This window comes from Eretmochelys imbricata, chromosome 8 (genome assembly GCF_965152235.1).
Source record: "Eretmochelys imbricata isolate rEreImb1 chromosome 8, rEreImb1.hap1, whole genome shotgun sequence".
Taxonomy (NCBI): Eukaryota; Metazoa; Chordata; order Testudines; family Cheloniidae; genus Eretmochelys; species Eretmochelys imbricata.
This window is the reverse complement of record NC_135579.1, coordinates 89,127,877-89,149,786: the sequence shown is the minus strand read 5'-3', so window position 1 is coordinate 89,149,786 and position 21,910 is coordinate 89,127,877. Positions and strand designations below refer to the sequence as shown.

At 42.2% G+C, this 21,910-nt stretch overlaps 1 protein-coding gene across 1 annotated transcript in view; it reads left to right on the top strand.

Moving 5' to 3' along the window:
• The first annotated feature begins 327 nt into the window (after positions 1-327).
• SGIP1 (SH3GL interacting endocytic adaptor 1) overlaps positions 328-21,910 on the top strand; it is a 106,089-nt gene continuing 84,506 nt past the window's right edge. Inside the window, exons 1-4 of the mRNA XM_077825368.1 lie at positions 328-346; positions 4,202-4,286; positions 15,137-15,161; positions 21,416-21,472. Coding sequence (XP_077681494.1) covers positions 328-346; positions 4,202-4,286; positions 15,137-15,161; positions 21,416-21,472 — 186 coding nt within the window. The remainder of the gene's footprint in view (positions 347-4,201; positions 4,287-15,136; positions 15,162-21,415; positions 21,473-21,910) is intronic.

Below are 21,910 nucleotides of genomic sequence, written 5' to 3'. Positions count from 1 at the left end.
AATTGTCAGTTATTGCCTTGATCTGTGACTGGGTGTTTCAGACTGGTTAAAAGTTAGTCTTCTGCCCTTGCTGCCTCTGTGATGGTCTGATACCACTCTGCATAATGCTACTGGGCAAAGGGCATAGACTGTATCTTTAAGTACTAAATAGGGGTAAAGCAAATTTAATGTCCCATAAAAGAGAAGTGTCAGTGCAAAAGTTGACGAAGCACTACTAGTTGCTCTAGGGGTTTTTTTAAGTGCCAAATGCAAATTTATATAAAAGGCTAAGTGTGGGACCTCACTGCATATCATTAATATCTTAGAATTGGAACTGGGACTCCGTACATGTATGATACCTTTAAAGGTGAGTCAGATAAATATGACAGTGATGTGGAAGAAACACCTGTTTTAGCCTAATGATCTTAGAGAAAATATTCAGGAACAGTACATCCTTCCATGAAGATTACCCCTGTAATGCTGAAGAGGTCAGTATTTGCATGGATTAGCTGTTTTGTAATTCCTGACTGGTGTATTAAAGCAGCCACTGCTGAGCTTTATTTCTGCATTTAAACTTCCAAACTAACTTTTTTATCTTTTGAATCAGGCTTGAAATTCTTTGTTCGGGATCAAGTCTGGCGTAAGGATATTTCAGGTCTCTAGTGAAGTTATTTTTGAGGGGAGAGGAGGCTGTCCCTCAGTTTCTTTCCCTTTTTCTTTCTACCCTTTCTTTTCTGGAGTTGGTACCATGTGTTATGATCCTAAGCTAATGAAGCAACTCATCAGTGTGCTCAGACATCCCAGATACTTGGCGATGGTCTCTATCTTGAGGGTGACCCTCTGCCCACAACTACAGGTTTTGCAGGTCCCAAAAGCTTGCTCCATTCACGATGGTTAATTCCCTGTGTTCTCCATTATACCTTCTTTTAGGCTTTGTGTTCTAATCCCCATCACCATTAACACTATACTGAGAGGTCAAGTTTCTTGAGATAATATAAAATATACAATTAAAAAGTTTTATATTTTAAGTATTCATTTTAGTCTTCCCAGGCTTCTGGAGACTTCTGATACACATTGGGTATGTTCATCTCACACATCACATTTCTTAGCATAAGCACTCAAGGACACTAATTTAGTTCACATATTAGCAACATGCAGCTAGATTCTCAAAAGAGCACAGTACGTTGGGTGCTGAGATCTTCTGAAAATCTATCCAGAAGTGTTGCCATGGCAACTATTGGGTGTTATTAGTACTTTTGAAAATCTGGCCCATAAAACTATAGAACAGGCATTTCAGATAACCATCTATTTCGATGTGGTCTTTGCTAACCACCACTCACCCCATCAGCGGCCTATTTGCAAATGTAAAAGTAACAGGCGGTAGGTATTTAGGTATCTTAAGTCTTTAATTCAGTGTGTTTCATCTTCTTAAAAACAATAATTTGGGCTATCACCCCTTTTGATCTTTTCATCTCTTCCCATCTATTCTCTTCCTCCCTTTACCTGCACATGCTTCCCTACTCCATGATCGCTGGTTCCCTTTTCATGCTGCCTGTTTTTCTCTCTCCTGCTGCTCTGGTCCTCCTGATGACTCCTGGCTCCTGTTCCTCTGTGACTCTCGATCATGGATGCCACCCCCAGCCATGCTGGTGGGATGGTGGCTCAGAGTACAAACTCCTGTAAAAACAGCTGTAAACAAGGGAGAGTAGTTGGCACTAAATGACATATCAGATCTTGGTGAACCACGAGGAAGTGCTCCATGTATCACCAGATGCCCATAGGCCCCAGTACGAGAACCACTAGTTTAACAAATCCGTGGACATCAAGCATAGGCGCTGAGTTTTTCTTTTCCTCAGGGGGGCTCCACCCCTGCTCCGCCCCAAGGCCCCACATTCGCTCTGCCTCTTTCTGTCCTGCTTCGCCCCTGCCCACTTGCTGCTCTCCGCCCTTCCGCAAGCCCCTCCCCCAGCCACCAAACAGCTGATCGGGGGTGCTGCCAAACAGCTGTGGCTGGTGGATGCTAAGCACCCACTATTTTTTTTTTCCCCATGGGTGCTCCAGCCCCGGAGCACCATGGAGTCGGCGCCTATGCCACGAAGAACTTGGTAGTTGTAACTACTGCATATCCTAGCGAGTCAGAACTTTAGATTTACAGGCCACCAACCACGTGAGCTAAAGGAAAATTTCTTCTAGGATGTATGATCTGTAAGAGACAGCTGAACAATTCTGATGCTAGCCTTGCCATTATTCTCATCACAGAATGGATGAGTATTCTTTTGCCTGTTCTTAAACACCAGTTTCGTATACAAGTAAATCATATTGAATAGGAAGGTTATATCACATATTACTTACTGACTTCACAATAGGCATAAGGAACTGAAGGACAAAAGGCCTCAACTTGCACAGTCAAGCTATGAATCTCACATTTTAGCAAATTAATTTTGAGGAATGTGCCTGAGAGCCAGATGGTCACATTTGTAAGACAGTGGGTTGAAAAATACCAGCTTAACCTGCTAACAGTAGTGGACAAAATCTTGCAGTCCTTCAAAACTCTTGTTTGAAGTTTTGAGATTTTGTGTAAGGACCCAATGGGGACCTTGTGTTTGGCCCATAGAAAATAGGAGAGATTTTGTTAGATCTGAAAAGTACTTCGAGATATGACACCATATAAATAATGTAGGGAGTGAAATTCAGACTGGGTGATCTAAATGGCCTTTTATAGCCCTCCTTATCTATGGATCAAATCTGGAAACCCCCTAAAACTGCTTTTGCTCCATCCTGACTCACAACTCATTGAAGTCAATGAGAATTAGGACTAAGTAAGAATACACTAATGATTTCAGGATTTGGCTAAGCGCATTTATGACCACACTTCACAGCTGCTATTATTTTTGGTGCTTGGAATGGGCTGTTTATATTTTGGAAAGATTGCCATTCGTTTGCCTTAAGGTAAAGATTACCATCACAGCAGAAATACTGAATGGCTCCTGTTTTGAATGATGGAGACTAAGATGTGTGCAATAAGCTAGATTCCAGAAGGGAGCCTGGCATGCAATTATTTCATGCTGAGATGTTTGAATACATTAGAAGGATGTTTTACTTACAGTTAGATAGAAAGGACCACTTGAGGTGTAAGTTTCTCTGCAACAGGTTTGACTAGCATTTCAGTGCTCCAGACCAGCACTTGTAACTGCTTTCTCTGCTTCACCCCTCAATCCTCTGGTAGCAGTTGCTGTTACAGCACCCTTTTTCCAGCAAGATGAGCAGATTGCACAGGCACTGCTTTGTAGATAAGCCATCAGGGAATATTTAAGGAGAGAGGTGAAGGAGCACTTTGTGTCCAGGGGTGGAATGAAGGGTATCATTGTAGCAACAGAAGTCTGAGTACAAGAAGGTAGAAATTTCTCCCTACCTAAAGTATCCTTCATACAATGTGGCAGGTTGGATACACAAACTTTGTTTTTTTTTCTTTGATGGCTATTTTACATTCTATAATACTTATAATACAAGTATCTACTGTACACAGTGCTTAATTTGTGCCAGAGCTTGCCGGGGCTCAGCCCCAACATCTCTAGGCTTGGCAGTTCATAGTCCCGGCACCTCTGGGCTTTCTGTGTCAGTTATAAATGTAAAAAAAATTACTTGAGCCCCGGCACCTCTTTTATTACAAATTAAGCACTGACCATACAGAATGATATATAGTATATTTGTCTATTGGCAAGGCTGAAATGGTAATTGCATATGGATGTTTTTGCTTCCAAGTGGCTTAAAAAAAAAAAAGCAGACCCACCTTCACACAGCCCCTTCGACACACATAGTTGTATAAAATGTTCCTCCGGATATTTAAAAAGCATGATGTTGGTAGAAGTATTGTGTGCTCTTCTGAAGTTTTGACACAAGCTAGTCTGAGCATTTTACTCCTTAAAATGTATTTCAGTGGTCTAATAATCTGTCTTGGTGTACTGCATTTTTTAATGAAATTGTCGGTCTTAATATCAAAAATTAATATGGATGATTAAAACTATTGACCATAATTACTGAGTGACATGTGATGTTCAATAAATATGGAATAAAGTAATAGATATTTTTAGATGAACTGGTAAAAGGTATGAGCATATGTATTAGCTATAAAACCCTATCTGTTTTTAATTACAGCTGCTAATGGAGCAGGTGACCTTTATTCATGTTTTATTTTAGCATGATATTAATATCTTCCTCTGAGTCATCTTCATTTTGTTCACAGGATTGAAAAAGCGTACCAGGAAGGCCTTTGGAATACGGAAGAAGGAAAAGGACACTGATTCCACGTGAGTCTGTGCAATACAGCTTAATGCATTTGTGAGTGGCTGAAATGTTTATACGAGGACATTATAGAAGAGCTACATACACTTGACACATGTAGCATACATTACTATTCAAAACTGGCAGTGCAATATTCAACAATACATTTTAAAATATTTCCCTTAGCTAAAGGACAATGTTGGCACAAGAACAAATGGGTATAACCTGGCCATGAATAAATTTAGGCTGGAAATCATGTGGTTGCTAAACTATCTAATACCAATGAAAAGAAGGTTTGAGGTTCTAGAACAGCCTTTCACTAGGAATAGTGGGGTAAAGCAACCTAACTAACTTGAAGGTAGACCTGGACAAATTTATGAACAAGGATTATATGGCAGGATTGCCTGCAATAGCAAAAGACTCAAGGAACCAGGAGATCCATTCTAATCCTGTGTCCTATGTTCATATTAATCTAGTAGCCAAACGAATGTGATCCTTGTTCCCCGTCTAATGTTGTAGGGACAATTTAGTTTCATGAGTGTTTCCAAACTGTGGTGGTGATGGTGTTCAAATTAGAGGAATATTACTGCTATGAGTGTCTCTGTCTAAACCACCAATTTGCATGTGGTCTGCTGAGAATCCTCTTTTGATGCACCATCCATTTAAATATGCTGTTTTAACAGGTCAAGGCCAGTCTTTGGAGTAGTAAAACACTCAACTGGCTTTGTGTTTATGTGCTTTCAGAAGTAGTTATGGCTCAGGTAGAGAATCAAGGTGATGTTTCATTGCTGGGAGTAGATGATGATCATGCATAATAGGATTACCAATTCTTGAGGGTTCTCACTGTTAAACTGGCTTGTTCTAAGTACTGTTTTACTTTCATGGAAAACATTCAATTTCTGCAGTAACTGCGAGGAAGAGGCATATATTTTAGTGTACTCTTTTTCAAGTATATGATTTTGTCCTACTGCTGCAGCATGCCGTGGGGTTCTTTGGTAAGGGATATACCAATATAATAAGTGTATTTTGGAAAAGTTTTAATTGAAAACATACCCTGTCCAGCTACAATCATAAAAGAAAGAGCAACAGAAGAAGACTACAGAAAATGTCATGTGCTGTACAATTGAGCGTACAGCAACCTCTGGAGGAGTGATACACATATGGAAGAAAGGATGGGTGGGTGGGGGTAGGGAACTAAGGCTTCTCAGATGTGTTTAGCTTTTGACAACGCAGAAATCCATATATTTTTTCCAAGAAAAAATATGCCACATAAGGTTGCCACCTCTGAGATACAAAAAATAAGGGACACCTGGGATATTCTTGAGCCCATAAAATTGGACAGTTGGCCATGTGTACTGAACATCCTTACAGACTTCCCAGGATAATCACCTCAAAAAAGGGATGATCCTGGGAAAACCTGGACAGGTGACAACACTAATACCACAGTCACGTGGTTGCTAAATTATCTAATACCAATGTGACCGTCACTGGAGTGCTGTGAACATATCCAGCATTTCCTGGACAGATTGTGCTTTTGACTACACCATCCTCCCTCTGACTTCCACCTAGTGAGGACCATTTTAATCTGCAGTTGAGGCGCCATAGGAACCCTGTTGCTGATGTCTGCCCAGCAGATGCAGTGATTCAATGCATCCCTAGCCACCCTGGCTATGTCCCCTTTTTAGCCACTGTCATCTCTTTAGGTGGTGCTGACCAGCTTCCTTTCCCTTTGATGAAAGGGAGGTTATGTATAATTAGCACCCTTTGACCAGTCTGTCCGGAAGACAGTTTACAGAATCTAGCCCCTTGTTTGCAACAGAATTTCTGTAGGTAATTAGCGGGCTCTGTGCTGCTACTGGTATTGCCAGTTCTCCACTTCTGCTTGATGTTGCTGTGTCATTGAGATGCACATCGAAATGTGGCTAGTTGAAGGATTTTGCTGCCATAGGCAAAGTGGAGAATAATAAATATGTTGTTTCCAATTACATTTTGATGCCGTAGGCAATGGCCTCTTCTGCCTTCAAAAAGAGGTGAAATTCCCGTACATCTTCATCGGTAACCTGAAAATACCTGTGCAAGCTGTTAATCCCTGGAAATCCACACTTGAAGCAAAGCGAAAAGGCCTGTGTTAAAAAAAAAAAAAAAAAAAAAAGAAAGAAAGAAAATTGGGCCATTGAATCAGCAAAATGGTAACAACTGTTCTATTGCAACCTTTGCTTGTGAATAGGTTGCTTAGCAACAGGTACCACAGACTCAAACTACTACTTGAACTCCTTGAAATTGACTAGGGAACAGCATGTGAGCCCCTGAGCTGTCTCAAATAACAGCTGTCAGGCAGGTGAGGCAAGTTGAGAAGAGATGGGATGAAAGCAAAGAGACGGTGAGGTAGATGACGATAGTGAGAAGGGGAAGGGAACAGACAGATAAAACTAAAGCAATGGGAAAAAAGCAAGTAGCCATGAGGTGGTAGAGATGGGCTGGAATGGGTAGACCAGAAATAAAAGGAAAAGGCAGTGAATAAAAAGTGGATTGGAGTCAGAAATAAGAAAATAATATGAAAAATGGTAGCGGGGTGGTTTAAAAACACAGAGAACCTAAAAAACAAAACCTGGAGTAATTTAATAAGAGAACATGAGATGCATACTTAAATGCCTATTTGTCAGCCAGCCAGACAACAAGACAGCTAAAGACACCCACATAGGTCATGTGCAGTTTCATTTATAATTTATCATAAAGATAGAGGAAACAAAGACCATAAATATTTTTGCTTAAAGAAAATCAATGGAACAACATCTAGTTACTACCTTGTATCTAACCAGTTGCACAACATAATTCGAGCAATTCATTTCAAATTATGTGTTTTTATAGAGGCTGTAGGAACGCTGATGAAAGCGTTAAGATAACGAATCCTGAAGAGGATGTTTTTGATAATGAGCTGGTAGGAGAGACTATATTAGGGAAAACACTTTAATTAGTGAGCTACGGAGGTGGCTTATCTTCCTGCTTTGATGGGGTGGGTGGGGTGATTTTTTTTTCCTTTTGTGGGGTGGGGAGGAGGATGAGGGTGCCATAGCATCGACATTAGTAGGATGGAAACAATGGCAACCATAAGCAGTAATTTTGCTAATTGTGTCCATTGTAAAACTTAGTAGTGCTAATACTTGAGCAAAAGGAGAATACTCATTAGCTTGCAGCTGCAGAACCACAAATATCTGCTTCCTTGGCCTCCAACCACTAGAAGATGTGGGACTACATATTTTGTCATTCACTACTCCCCACTCCCTCCCTTCCTTTGGGTTTGTCTTCCAGTCTAGCCTTTATTTCATTACGTATGCATGAGGCCCTGCCCTCAATAGAATCTACCCCAAGATGAGATCTACAAGTGTTCTCACACTCTGCCTTTCCTTTTCGTGAGTTGGCTGACTCCCATGCATGGAGCAGTAGGAATGTACTACTGCCATTGTGGCAGTTATTGTGTAGAAAGAATAGTAAATATGGCAGGCGACCAGCTTGGCTTAACATTGAAATCCTTGCTGATCTTAAACACAAAAAAGAAGCTTACAAGAAGTGGAAGATTGGACAAATAACCAGGGAAGAGTATAAAAATATTGTTCGGGCATACAGGAGTGAAATCAGGAAGGCCAAATCACACCTGGAGTTGCAGCTAGCAAGAGATGTTAAGAGTAACAAGAAGGGTTTCTTCAGGTATATTAGCAACAAGAAGAAAGTCAAGGAAAGTGGGCCCCTTAGTGAATGAGGGAGGCAACCTAGTGACAGAGGATGTGGAAAAAGCTAATGTACTCAACGCTTTTTTTGCCTCTGTCTTCACGAAAAAGGTCAGCTCCCATGGAGAGGAGGTGACCAGCCCTCTGAGGAGAAAGAAGTGGTTCAGGACTATTTAGAAAAGCTGGACGAGCACAAGTCCATGGGGCCGGATGCGCTGCATCCGAGAGTGCTAAAGAAGTTGGTGGATGTGATTGCAGAGCCATTGGCCATTATCTTTGAAAACTCATGGCGATCGGGGGAAGTCCTGGACGACTGGAAAAAGGCTAATGTAGTGCCCATTTTTAAAAAAGGGAAGGAGGAGGATCCTGGGAACTACAGGCCAGTCAGCCTCACCTCAGTCCCTGGAAAAATCATGGAGCAGGTCCTCAAGGAATCAATTCTGAAGCACTTAGAGGAGAGGAAAGTGATCAGGAACAGTCAGCATGGATTCACCAAGGGCAAGTCATGCCTGACTAATCAAATTGCCTTCTATGATGAGATAACTGGCTCTGTGGATGAGGGGAAAGCAGTGAACATCTTGTTCCTTGACTTTAGCAAAGCTTTTGGCACGGTCTCCCACAGTATTCTTGCCAGCAAGTTAAAGAAGTATGGGCTGGATGAATGGACTATAAGGTGGATAGAAAGCTGGCTAGATTGTCAGGCTCAACGGGTAGTGATCAATGGCTCCATGTTTAGTTGGCAGCTGGTATCAAGTGGAGTGCCCCAAGGGTCGGTCCTCGGGCCAGTTTTGTTCAATATCTTCATTAATTATCTGGAGGATGGTGTGGATTGCACCCTCAGCAAGTTTGCAGATGACACTAAACTGGGAGGAGAGGTAGATACGCTGGAGGGTAGGGATAGGATACAGAGGGACCTAGACAAATTAGAGGATTGGGCCAAAAGAAATCTGATGAGGTTCAACAAGGACAAGTGCAGAGTCCTGCCCTTAGGACGGAAGAATCCCATGCACTGCTACAGACTAGGGACCGAATGGCTCGGCAGCAGTTCTGCAGAAAAGGACCTAGGGTTACAGTGGACGAGAAGCTGGATATGAGTCAACAGTGTGCCCTTGTTGCCAAGAAGGCCAATGGCATTTTGGGATGTATAAGTAGGGGCATTGCCAGCAGATCGAGGGATGTGATCATTCTCCTCTATTCGACATTGGTGAGGCCTCATCTGGAGTATTGTGTCCAGTTTTGGTCCCCACACTACAACAAGGATGTGGAAAAATTGGAAAGAGTCCAGCAGAGGGCAACAAAAATTATCAGGGGACTGGAACACATGACTTATGAGGAGAGGTTGAGGGAACTGGGATTGTTTAGTCTGTAGAAGAGAAGAATGAGGGGGGGATTTGGTAGCTGCTTTCAACTACCTGAAAGGGGATTCTAAAGAGGATGGATCTAGACTGTTCTCAGTGGTAGCTGATGACAGAACAAGGAGTAATGGTCTCAAGTTGCAGTGGGGGAGGTTTAGGTTGGATATTAGGAAAAACTTTTTCACTAGGAGGGTGGTGAAACACTGGAATGCGTTACCTAGGGAGGTGGTGGAATCTCCTTCCTTAGAAGTTTTTAAGGTCAGGCTTGACAAAGCCCTGGCTGGGATGGTTTAGTTGGGGATTGGTCCTGCTTTGAGCAGGGGGTTGGACTAGATGACCTCTTGAGGTCCCTTCCAACCCTGATATTCTGTGATTGGAATTTTTTTAAAAAACATGCTTATCGTAAGAGTAATGAGTGTTTTTTTGGTTCACAGTGCAGAGACAGCATAGCATGGGAGTGGAAGACATACTTATTTGTCGGGCTCATTGTAACGGGCCTGGCACCCATCTCTCGCAAGTGCCCCCTTCTGATCGGGCATGTCTGCGTTCTTTTAGTCTGGAGACCCCTTTCGGTGGTTCTCAGGTGGGTTTTCAGTGACTCAGCCCTCCGGCCGAGTCACACTGTCTAAACATTAGCCAGCACAAACTCCTTCTGGAGTGTAAAATAGTCCACAGGGGCCTATCTCAGTACCCCTGTGGTGGTTTCTCTCTCTAGCCCTCCTTGGGCTTTAGTCTTTAAGTAGTCCACCCCGATATGGGGCTGTATCCCCAGGGCTTCCTGGAGACACTATCTTTCTGTAGCCCTTCCCAGGCTTAGTCCTTACTCAATCCCTAGAAACCAGCCAGGAGCCTCTTGGTCCCCCGGTCCCTGCCAGCAGCGTTAGTTGTCCATAGTCCTGCTGCTGTTCCAGGCAGCCAGGCCTGCAGTCCATTCTTCTCCTGCTCCATGCAGCAACTAACTGCTGCTCTGTTTTGCAGCTCCTTTTATATGGCCTTCCTGGGCCCTGATTGGCTGCTTCCTCTGCAGCCACTCTAGCCTGCTTGGAGGACCTCTCCACTGCTCCTTTCCTGGGATAGGTGTGACAGAACCCTGAGGCCTCCAGCAAGGGGCCTTTGGGCCTAGTCCAGCCTGTCACACTCATGCAGTTCTAGACACTATGGTACATTCTCTACTTCTACTTGTGCACTGGTAGCTGTTACAGAAAAACATAACAGTTTGACAGAAATTTTAAGGCAAGGAGAAGGGCTCTCTATTTATAGAGTCAGTAACAGGCCTTCTGTACTTAGTCATATACTCACTATTAAGGACTGTCATATTTGAAGACCCAAACTCAATCTATCTAGCTAGGGTCTTACATTAGTGCCCATCACCATAGTGTCTGAGCTCCTGAGTAAAAAACAACAACGACAGAGTCAGTAGTGAGATCAAGTATTCCTTACAGACGTTAACTAACAGGTTGAGTCTCTCCGTCTGAAGAGGCTCTGAAGAGTCTAATTATGTCTGAAACTACTTTGAAAACATACAGAATCAGCCATGGGCTTTGGGTTTGAACAACTCAAGCAAAGTCAGTGAAAACTTGGATGAAGATGCCAACTCAAAATAGGCAACTTTAGTATTAACTAAGTTCAGCAGTGCTTTAGTAATCCAATTTGCTTTATCATGCTAGTTTTCTCTGTAATTATAATCAAGGATTAATAGAATGAAATTTATATTTATAGCTGGATTTATTATAAAAGAATCTTGTTAACATTTCTTAAATTTAAGTGTGGATTGCGAACTGATAATTAGTTCAGTCTGCATGAGGACATGTAACAGTGCACCGGGGACAAAGAGCAGGTGGCTTGACAGTGGCTGCATATGCTGAAATAAGGAGGAAAGTGGAGATGTCAATCAACTCCAAAGTTTCCAAAAGGGAATGAAGCCATAAAAAAAGAACAAACTCAATAAAGTAGAGGTGTGGAGAGGAAACTGAACAGATTGCAATATTTTAAGCTGAGGGCAGAAGGGAGACAGGAATCTATTGGCTGTATTAACATTGAATGCTGCCGTTGGTGTCGCCTATTATTTTATTGAAAGTGAATTTTGTAATGTTGTATTACACCACTGTGGGTTCGGCTCTGGCGGCTACAGTTTCAAGTTTAACAGAGTGCTCCTTGCTCCAGAGTTAGTCTCTCTAGGAACACATAAAGACCAAAAGTAGTGACCACACATACATTCACAAGTACAAGGTCTAGACTGTTTTACAAGTTTCATTAAAGTTATGATCAGCTAAGTATACAGAAATTCTATACAGACCTATGCCCAATTTACAAATATGTTTATACTCGCATCCTTAACAACAGTGTTAGGGTCTGATGGGTCTCTCATGGCTTGATCATCAGTAGAGGGATGGTTCCTGCTGGAGTCTCTCATAGGAAAACTGAGCTCCCTGTCCTGGGCATCCCCTTTTTATAGTGTGATTCTGTCTATACCTACATTCTGTGCATGTCCAAAAAAGCACCAACCCTCTTTTCTCTTTTTGGTTTGTGTCCCTGGAATCTTAAGGGACCCCAATTTTTATAGGCTGTGTAAATTCCCTTTATTCTCATTAGCATTGACACACAACCTGTATTCTGTGGTTAAGACACATGTTGGAGACAGATGCACCTTTACAGTATTTTTATGATCTAATATTAATCTTCTGGGTAATTTTTTGCAATCTTACCAGTTGGTACCTCTTTTCTCATAATCCTAGAGCATCGGGTTATTTTCTGGTCACTTGTGTCATCATTTCTTGTCTCCAAGGCCCAAAATAGCTAAGCTAAAGTCTTGCAGGCCTCAACCTACAGGTTCTTGCATTTCAGCTTGTCTTACTCATGTCTGATACTTTGATCAGTATTTAGAGGAACCATCGTATACTTTTATAATCCTTCAAATTAACTCTAATTAACATACAATAAATGTATGTAATATAACATGTTAATCATAACATCACACAAATAAATAATAAAATAATTGGCTACATTAGGCAGGAAGAGATGTAATTTGGAAGAACATACAGGAGTTGTCCATTGGAAGAAGCTGCAGCAGCAGCACTGATTCTCTTACCATAGCCACATCCCAAGAACACCTATGGGCATGTCAGCAATCAGTCATGATGCAGCTGTCACAGTTTCAGGATAATTGCATTTGTGTTTTCCCCCTTTGTGGTCCTTGAATGGCACCTACTTACAGATTTCCAGCCCCCAGCCATCACCTCTCTTGGGGGCGGACCCAGGCCTCACTCCCTCCTCACCAGAGGTTTTAAGACTACACAGCTCCCTGGACTGCACTAAACAGAACGGTGCCTGTGCTTTGCTTTCTCTGAAGGCTAGACTGATCTATTGCCTGCAGTTGTAAGTTGCCACACAGCTCCTTCTAAGCAAGCACATTTATTTTTAAGGTAAAAACATTACAGAGAAAATATATTAAAACAATAAAAGAACCTACATTCCTGCTAAAAAGCTTAGCAGAAGTCACCCCAACCTCTCGTAGTTTTCAGTCCTCCAAAAACCACCACTGGATTTTTCCCCATAACTACAAGTTTGTATCTTGATACTTTGTTCGTATCAGAACAAAGGCTGGGAAGAGCAACCGTTTCTTTATACAGATTAGGTTTATCGGATTATCAGCAGACAAAGAGCCTCTCCTCAGAGCATAGCTTCAGAAGGCTGGGTTTTCGCATAACCCATAGTTAGGTAATTTTCATTAACCTCTCCCTAGGGATTCCCCAGGAAATCCACTTAACACTTATTGTCCCAAAAGTCTATACTTGTCTGGCACATTTTCAATATAGTCTTTTGAACTCCCAGTTTTGTCATTGATCTCATCTACCCCCTAGAGAGACTACATACAATCCTGACCCACAATTAAATTTGTTTTATACAATAAGAGTTTTCAAGGATATTGCAGAAAATTGCCATATCTGTCTCAGCATCCAGCAAAGGTACTGATGCACAGTGAGCTTACATAAAGGTCCAGAATTAATATGAATGGGACAAGTAAATTCCTGGAGAAGAGGAGTTCTGAAATAGCACAGATGTAATCCAGAGGAATTTGCAAAGCCTCCACATTCAAGAGTTTTAAGCTAAAGCAGAGAATGCAAAGGAGATGGTCGCAGACCCAGGAATCCAATGGGGTGCCTTTGAGGCCATCAGGTCAGAGATCTTTGGAAACCAGCCCAGATCAAGAGAGCAGATGAGAAACCTACAGCAGATGGGAACATTTGCTTGAATGAGTGAAGGGAAATTGAATTAGAGGGAATTCTGAGACCAGGAAAAAACTCTAAAGTTACTTACTTAGTTGATAAAATAAGCTACTTGTCTCATATTGATATGCATAGTGTTAATCATCCTGAGCTAATTTGAAAGTCAAATTTGTTTTAATTGTAAGTGGGGAATCATCATCAAATGTGTGTGTTTCTAGTGAAGTCCTTCAGGGATTGGTTCTTGGTCCTACAGTACTTAACATTTTTATCAACGACATGGAAGAAAACCTAAAGTCATGACTGATAAAGTTTCATCAAATGTGTGTGTTTCTAGTGAAGTCCTTCAGGGATTGGTTCTTGGTCCTAGAGTATTTAACATTTTTATCAACGACATGGAAGAAAACCTAAAGTCATGACTGATAAAGTTTGCAGTTGACACAGAAGTTGGAGTGGTAAATAATGAAGAGGACAGGTCACTGATACAGACAGATCTGGATTGCTTGGTAACCTGGGCACAAGCACACAATATGCAGTCCACTCATACCTCGGAAGGAGGAAGAATTGAGCCATCTCTGCCGGGATTCAAACATGTGGTTCTAGGGAGTCTAAATATTCCCTACCCAAAACCAAAATCACTAAGCTTAAGGAACATGTGTGGAATATGGAATCTTATATTACATCTGCTGCTTTAGAAAAATATTTTGGGAACCTCATGTAATGAGTAAGATTTAAATATTAAATCGTAGACTAAGAAAAGGCAAATACACAATCATTATAGAGTGGTTCAATGAAGGACATTGGTGTGTTTAATTATACTTGAGTTGGCAGTAGCTGCCTGTAGATTTTGTACAATGTCATAAGTCTTGACCATCAGTCTTTGGAACATCTGTAGCACTAGATGAGACGGAAGGATGTGGAGGGCGTGGGAGAGGGAAGAGTGGGGGCTGGATTTAATAATTACTTATCATTTCACTCAACACTTTATCATATTTATATAATGCTAAATAAACATGACTGCCATATCTCTAGCTGTTCCATGCTTGCTACAGCTTAAGGCCCAGTTCTGCAAACATTCTTAAGCATAGTCCTTTATATGGTAACTAGTCCTGCTGACTTCAGTGCAGCTGCTACTACTATTCCTCAGAAGAAAGGACTCTGTCCAGTAGAAAGTATTTGCAGGATTGGGCCCTAAATTGTCAATGTATTTTCTATTTCTACTGTGTCTTCTAAAAGAACATACAACACGTCTCACGTAAGGTTTGAGATTGTTTTGGGAGAAATGAATATCAGAATGTGAATGTAAAGAACAAACACTGAAAACAGAAGTCCACATTTCTCCATCAGAAGGGTACGGTGTACAAATCCCATGAAAGAGATATTAAGACCTTTGAAAATGTTACCACCACAGCATTCCTGTGGTTCTTATCAGCAATTGGAAGGTGGGTGACAGTAGCTGACCATAAAAACCACAGCTCGTGTGAATTAGCTGAGAAAATTGTTTACAAAGGTTAAACAGAAAAGGCTGAATTAGACTGTTTTTTGACTAATATGTATTTTATCTTTGTTGTAGAGGATCACCAGACAGGGACGGAATTGTAAGTACTAAACTCTTCTCATAAAATTATTCTTAATGGCATTCAGTCTGTGTCTGTCGAAAAGCATTGTCCTCTGCAAATCAGCATAAGGAAGGTCTTACACTTTCTCTCTATTTCCATTTAATGTAGTAAATACATTAAAAATTCTCTTTATGAGAGAGCTGTTTGTTTAAATCAGAGGAATTCAGTCTGGGAAGATTATTTATTTGTCAAAAATAAGCAGTCAATATAGTTGCAGTGCCAAAATCATCTCTGTTGTACATACAGCCACTTTATAAATCCTGTATAAAAATAGTTCAAAGGTAATGTTAACTAAAATCAAGAATTTGAAAGCTGCCTTTTTATTATGAATGTTTACTTTTTATGGGAAAATGTTGTACAGCATTTTCTGCACAATGGATTAGTAATCTGAAAGGTTATGAAGAGAAATGTGACAAGTTTGACTATTTTCTGTGCAATTTTTATTTTCTATATTAAATTGAAAATAGGAGAGTGGTTACTTTTAAATTATGGCTGCTTTAACTTATGGTTTTAGGAATGAATGTCCCTACTAAAATTGGACTTTAGAGGGGTCTTGATTCCTAAATTTCAAGTTTGCAAAGAAGTATGTTGGGTTCAGACATTGATTTTACTGTAATTTGTTTTTTAAAGAGATTTGGTACTCAGATTTAAAAAGCTCATGCCTCAAATAAAAATCAGGAACGTATTCAGAAGGAAAACTGGTGCAGCTGGGAAACTGTTTGTAGTTACTCTGCATCATACTCAGAGCTCTGGAGTGGAAACTAAACCAGTCATTAAAAAACATTATATGTGTCTCCCGTAAAATCACACAAAAATTCGAATGCTTAATTACTGCTTTAAGAGGCACAAGTCTTTGTCATCTGACCCAAGATCCTTAGCTTCGCGATAACCCTGCACTCATAGAGCCCTTTGTCGTTAATTCTTAAGAAATGTCAAGAAATGAAGTTCAGAATACTAAACTTTGGGTAACACTTTAATCAAGGCTCTATTCATCAGAAAGAAAAGAAAAATGTAGATTTGCAGATTACATGAAACTGTGGAGTGTACAAATCTGTCTTCCCTGGTCTTCAACCTCTACTTCTCCTCTTCTGTTCCTTTCCTGTCTGCCCTTGGACTCTTCCTCCTGTCCTCTTCTTTCTGTTCTGCTACTCTCAGACTCTGTTTCCTCTGTTTTTTCTATGTCAGCTGCAGTCAGGTATTTGCCTTATCTCTTCTCTGTGTGCAGTACTCCTCATGTTTCAAATGCAGTGCTACTTTCCTTTTCTCCATCTGCAATTTCTTAGGCCTCCTGTAAAGGTGACATACTTACCCAAAGATCACGATATGTGGGGGAATTCTGTTAATCTTTGTGTCACGTATACAGACATAACCACACTGCGCTTCTTGAAGCAAGAAAAAAGTGTAAGGTGGATACCCCCTGCATACGGAGTCTAAGAATGAAGAGTTACCTAACAGATTAAAGACCTTCTGAAACCAATGAGAAAACTACTGTTGATTTCAGTGACAGCAGGATTGGGTGCCAAAGTTGTGGGTAGCTTGTCAGACCACATCATGGCTTTTTTTTGTTGTTGATGCTAACGAGTAGCAGAAGTAGCAAATTTTGTTCTTAGATCTAGTACTACGTGCACTCTTCAATAGCAAACTGTTAGCAGTTTTATTGTCAGTAATAACAAGTCATTGAGCTAGAGAGAGACTGAGGGAGCAAGCATGAAAATGACTCTGTAGCCTCCTGATTAGAGCCCTCACCCTGGATCCAGTCCCCCAGTCCAATGACTCTTTACTTATTTATCCACAGTGGAATGGCTTCAACGTAAGAGACTGAGGGAGCCCCACATAATCCACAGGACACTCACCTGAGAGGTGGCAGATCCCTGTTCAAATCCGTTCTCCCCCTCAGGTGGAAGGGGGACTTGAACCAGTGATCTCACACACCCCAGGTTTGCAGTGGCGGATTAGCTGCAGGACCAGGAGGGCCTGTGCCCAGGGTCCCCCCGCAAAATGAGCAACCCCACGCCCCGTCCTGCTCTGCCTAGCCAGCGCTCCTGCAAGGGAGCAGGGGAAGCCTGCGACCCCACTCCCCAGAAGGAGTGTTGGGCTGGGGGCGGGGCAGGGCAAACCCCCATACCCTGATCCCATTTCCCTGGCAGGAGTGCTGGGGGGCAGCTGGGGGGGCTGCAGGCAAAAGGGGTGAGGAGGGGCTCCCCACTTGCTGTGGCCCAGGGCCCCACAAACCGCTAATCTGCCTCTGCAGGTTTATAAACTAATGATTGGGCTAAAACTTATAAGCACGGTCCTTCTTCTCCCTCTTTCCCTGCCCCCAGCCATTTTGCATGAGCTCTCTGATAAACAGCCTCTGAACACTCCTAGTGGATTGGGTCCTGCAAGTGAGTTAGGCAAAGGAACACCTATCTTCTCCTGGTTTGTGCATCACATTGGGACCTAGAGAGAGTACATGTGCAGAGGCAGAAACATAGGCACCTAGTAGGGCCGCCAACTTTCTAATCGCAGAAAACCCCACCCCCTACCCTGAGGCTCCGCCCCTGCCCCGCAGCCCTCCCCCACTCACTCTGTCCCCTTTCCCTCTGTCGCTTGCTCTCCCCCACCCTCGTCCACTCGCTCATTTTCACTGGGCTGTGGCAGGGGATTGGGGTGTGGGCTGCAGGTGCAGGCTTCAGGGTGGAGCTGGGGATGAGGTGCTTGGGGGTGTAGAAGGGAGCTCTGGACTGGGGCAGAGGGATTTGGAGTGTGTGTGTGGGATGTGGGATTTGGGTTGTGGCTGGGGGTGCAGGCAGTGTGGCAGGGGGCTCAGGGCTGGGGCAGGGGGCTGGGGGTGTGGGCTCCGGGCGGCGTTTACCTCAGGCGGCTCCTGGGAAGCGGCCGGCATGTCTCTCCAGCTCTTAGGGGGAGGGGCGGCCACAGGGGCTGTGCAGTTCCTGGCCAATGGGAGCTGCGGAGCCGGTGCTCAGGGCAGGGATAGCATGCAGAGCTCCCGTGGCCACCCCCTAAGTGGAAAGGAAATGTCGGAGCTTCCTGGGAGCTGCGCAGATCTGGGTAGGAAGCCTGCCTGTGCCACCAACTGGACTTTTAATGGCCCGGTCAGTGATGCTGACCAGAGCCACCAGGGTCTCTTTTTGACCAGGTGTTCCAGTCAAAAACCAGAGACGTGGTAACCCTAGCACCTTGGGAATTTTTACGGCGAAAACTTAAGCACCGAGCAAGTTTAGGAGGCTACAGGGTTTGACAGAAGCTGAGTGGGCATATTGTGAATCCAAGTGAGACCTGATGCTGGAACTTAGACACCTAAAGTGACAGTTATTCACGTAAATCCTGTTGTGAATCTAACCCTTGGTGTAACCTCCTACAGTAGCTGTCTTCACGGTACGGTCTTGAAATCCAAACTACAGAATCCCGACCATTCTGACTATCAGTTGTTGGCATGTGCTGATCCTTTTTTATAGAGCAATTCTCGAGTTGTGGTCCGTGAACAGTTGGGTGGCCAGATGGTGCTGACATCCCCTTCCCCATTTCCAGCTGCTAACATGCATTAATAGACAGACATAGTGTAGTAAATCCCTTCCTAATATGACCTTTCCATGCAAGCAACTGCTGTAGTTGCCATAGGAGTGATATGGTTGTGAATGGGAAAGAAGGTAGTCTGTGGATCAAGTAGAGCAGAGGTGTCCATGAGACAGTCAAAAAGGGATGTTTATGAAGAAGGAGTACACATTATGAAAAGTGTGAGCGCTCCTGATACGCTACCTGGTTCTTCCTGCTCATTTTACAAATTCAGGGGCTAATCCTGTGGAATCAGGCCCTTTAAGTGCTTGCTGAACCAGGAATACGATCTGATGCGTCCTTGAGATACGAAATACCATGAAGCCTCTGTAGCCCAATATCCGCCAACCCTATTGTCTGGTGAATAGAGCCCTGGTATGAGTCCCAATGTTTCCTTTACATTTAAAGGAACCAAATTTGGCCAACCCTCTTTTTTACACTGTATAGTATGTTTACTAACGCCATGTCATTCTTTGTATGTTTAAAACCCTCCCAATACTTTAACACTTTTTCTACAAAACCAAAATCCATTCCAGCTTCCCAGTCCTCATCCTCATGAGCCACCCTTCAATAACAAACCAGAGTGTGCACGTGAAGGAGGAAAAAAAATTTCGGTAAGGAAACAGATTTCAGTTTAAAGCTTCCAAAGGGTTATAAAAACAGTGAGTAAAACATGTTTTAAAAATTGTTGAAGAAATTAGGAAAAGTACCTTTCAGACTCCTATATAGTGAGAGAATTCTGATATGTTAGCTATAAAGACAAATTTACTACTAAAAATGTTAAGATTAACAACTATGCAGAGCACATTCAAAGCTCAGTTTGTATTTGGCCTCTAAAATAAGGTACTCAGTTCTGAATTTAGGTGCTTTGATACTATAGTGATGAGCATGATATAAAAACAGAAGGACTTAGGGCTTGTCTACATGAGCAGTTTGCACCAAGTTGGGGTGTGACTCTACCCCCCCACCCCCACCCCCGCCCTGCCGGCCTGCCATGGACTAACTATCTGCATTGACCCTCTGGACACATTAATAGTTTGTTGATGTGCTTTGATTAGTCCTGTTTCAAAGGGGGTTAGTGCAAAAGGCATTAGAGAACTGTTAATGTGCAGGAGGCTAGTGCAGGGGAGCGTCACACACAGCAGCTTGCTGTGAACTAAATGTTCATGTAGACAAGCCTCTAGGTGATTTGTGGCCTGATCCAGCTCCAACTAAAATCAATGGGAGTCTTTCCACTATTTGAGTGGAGGTTGGATTGGGCCCTTAAATTTGGGTATTTGAGTGCCCTGGTGCTACTGTTAACCCAGTTCCATTCTGGGTGCTGTCTAATTTAGTTGCCTGAGTTTGAAAACTGGGCCTATATTAAGTATATAAATTAGAGGATTGTTTAAACCTATTTAGTGCCTTAAGAGTAGCCTGACATGTTTAGCATGCATAAGTGTGGTTAGTTTGACGTCTCTCAGACTGGTAAACAGCTTGTTGATTTGAAAAGAGATTGCTGCACATATAGTACATTTTAATTGTAGAGACTTCATTGACACGTTTTATTGTGTGGTGAACAGACTTTGCTTTAAGATGAACCTAACCATAGTGACATCAGTAATGCAGTGCAATTCCTGTCTGAACATTATAGTGGTCTTCATCTGTGCCCCTCTGTGGAAAGGTGCATTAGTGTTTCTTTTATAAACTTCTTTGGGTAAACGTTTTATAACTTCGCAATTAAAATTTACATTGAGAGTACAAGTTCTCAAGCTAAGGACAGAACTCTGCCCAGCTATTGGTTTTTGCTTTTGCTAATTAACGGATATTGACAAGAGAGCCATTTTCACCCCGGGTGGGGTTTGTGGGGGTGTGTGTGGTAAATAATAGCAGAGTTTGACCCTAGATCAATCTGAGCCTCTTTAGACTTTCAGCACACACCTCAGGTGGACAATTAGTCACTTTTGCTGCACCATTTGGCACCATTTCTGCAATGAATACAGTTTACTGCCTATAAGAAAGCAACATTGCTTTCTGCAGAAACCGATAACACCTGTTAGCGTATCATGATTTCTTTTTCCAGAAAAGACTAAAGCAGTGGATGATGACTAAGCAAGGCGGCTCATTGTATAAAACACTACTTATGACCAGGCTTTCTACATGTACACATACATATATGTAACCCCACAGCTACCTCCATTACAACCTGAAGAAAGCTATGTGTACTCAATGAGTGAAGGTGTTGTGGAAATCTGTCCAATACTTGGTGGTGATGAACCTATAGCACTATAAATGTACTGAAGTGTCTCAGCACAGCACAATGAATTCATAATTTTGCTTCCCTTCCTCACAGGGTGGTGGGGATTTCAATGAATGGTTGTTTATAAAGTGCACTGAAATAGGGATGTGGAAGATTCTACAGAAATGCAAAGTATCATTTATTTGGTGGGCTATGGATTTTGAATTGCCCTATTTATAACCAAAAATCAGTCTTTTACATGATTTTAAAATTTGTATTGTTTGTATGAAATAGCTGCTTAGGGACATCACAATCATCTGACTGTACTGACCAGTTTCTTTAGAGGGTTTCTATTATGGCCATTCTGTGACAGATTTCAGTAGTTTGCTCCAGATAGACATTGTGTGATTCTTAGCTCTTCAATTTAAAAATTGTAAATTTGTTCTCAAATGTATTACAGAAGAAAAGTAATGGAGCTCCAAATGGATTTTATGCAGAGATTGACTGGGAAAGATACGTAAGTATCTGGATGATCCCCTCCCTCCGTTTTTAATAGATGTCAGTGCTATGTGATGGGAAATTCCTAACCCTTCATATGCTGCAGGATTATGTCAGTCTGGTAGACTTGATTGTTTTCACTGATCCAAGTGTGTTTGCTTCATATACAGAATCCTCATCTTCATTTCACTCTCTCCACTTCAGAATGAAGATCACATCCTGGAGTATTCACAACTCCAGCCTGGTTCAAATGTTACCATGTATTTCAGGCAAAGACTCCGTTTTCCTTTCCACATACTTTGTTATGTGGAAACGACTGTTCCTAGAGCAAGCTGAGGGTGCGAGGGATGTCATGTTGCAAGGCACACTTCCCTCAGAAATTTTTTGCCTGTTGTTACGAGTTACACCTAAGATTACTGGAAACCGGCAGTGATTAATGAAAACAATATTATCTCCA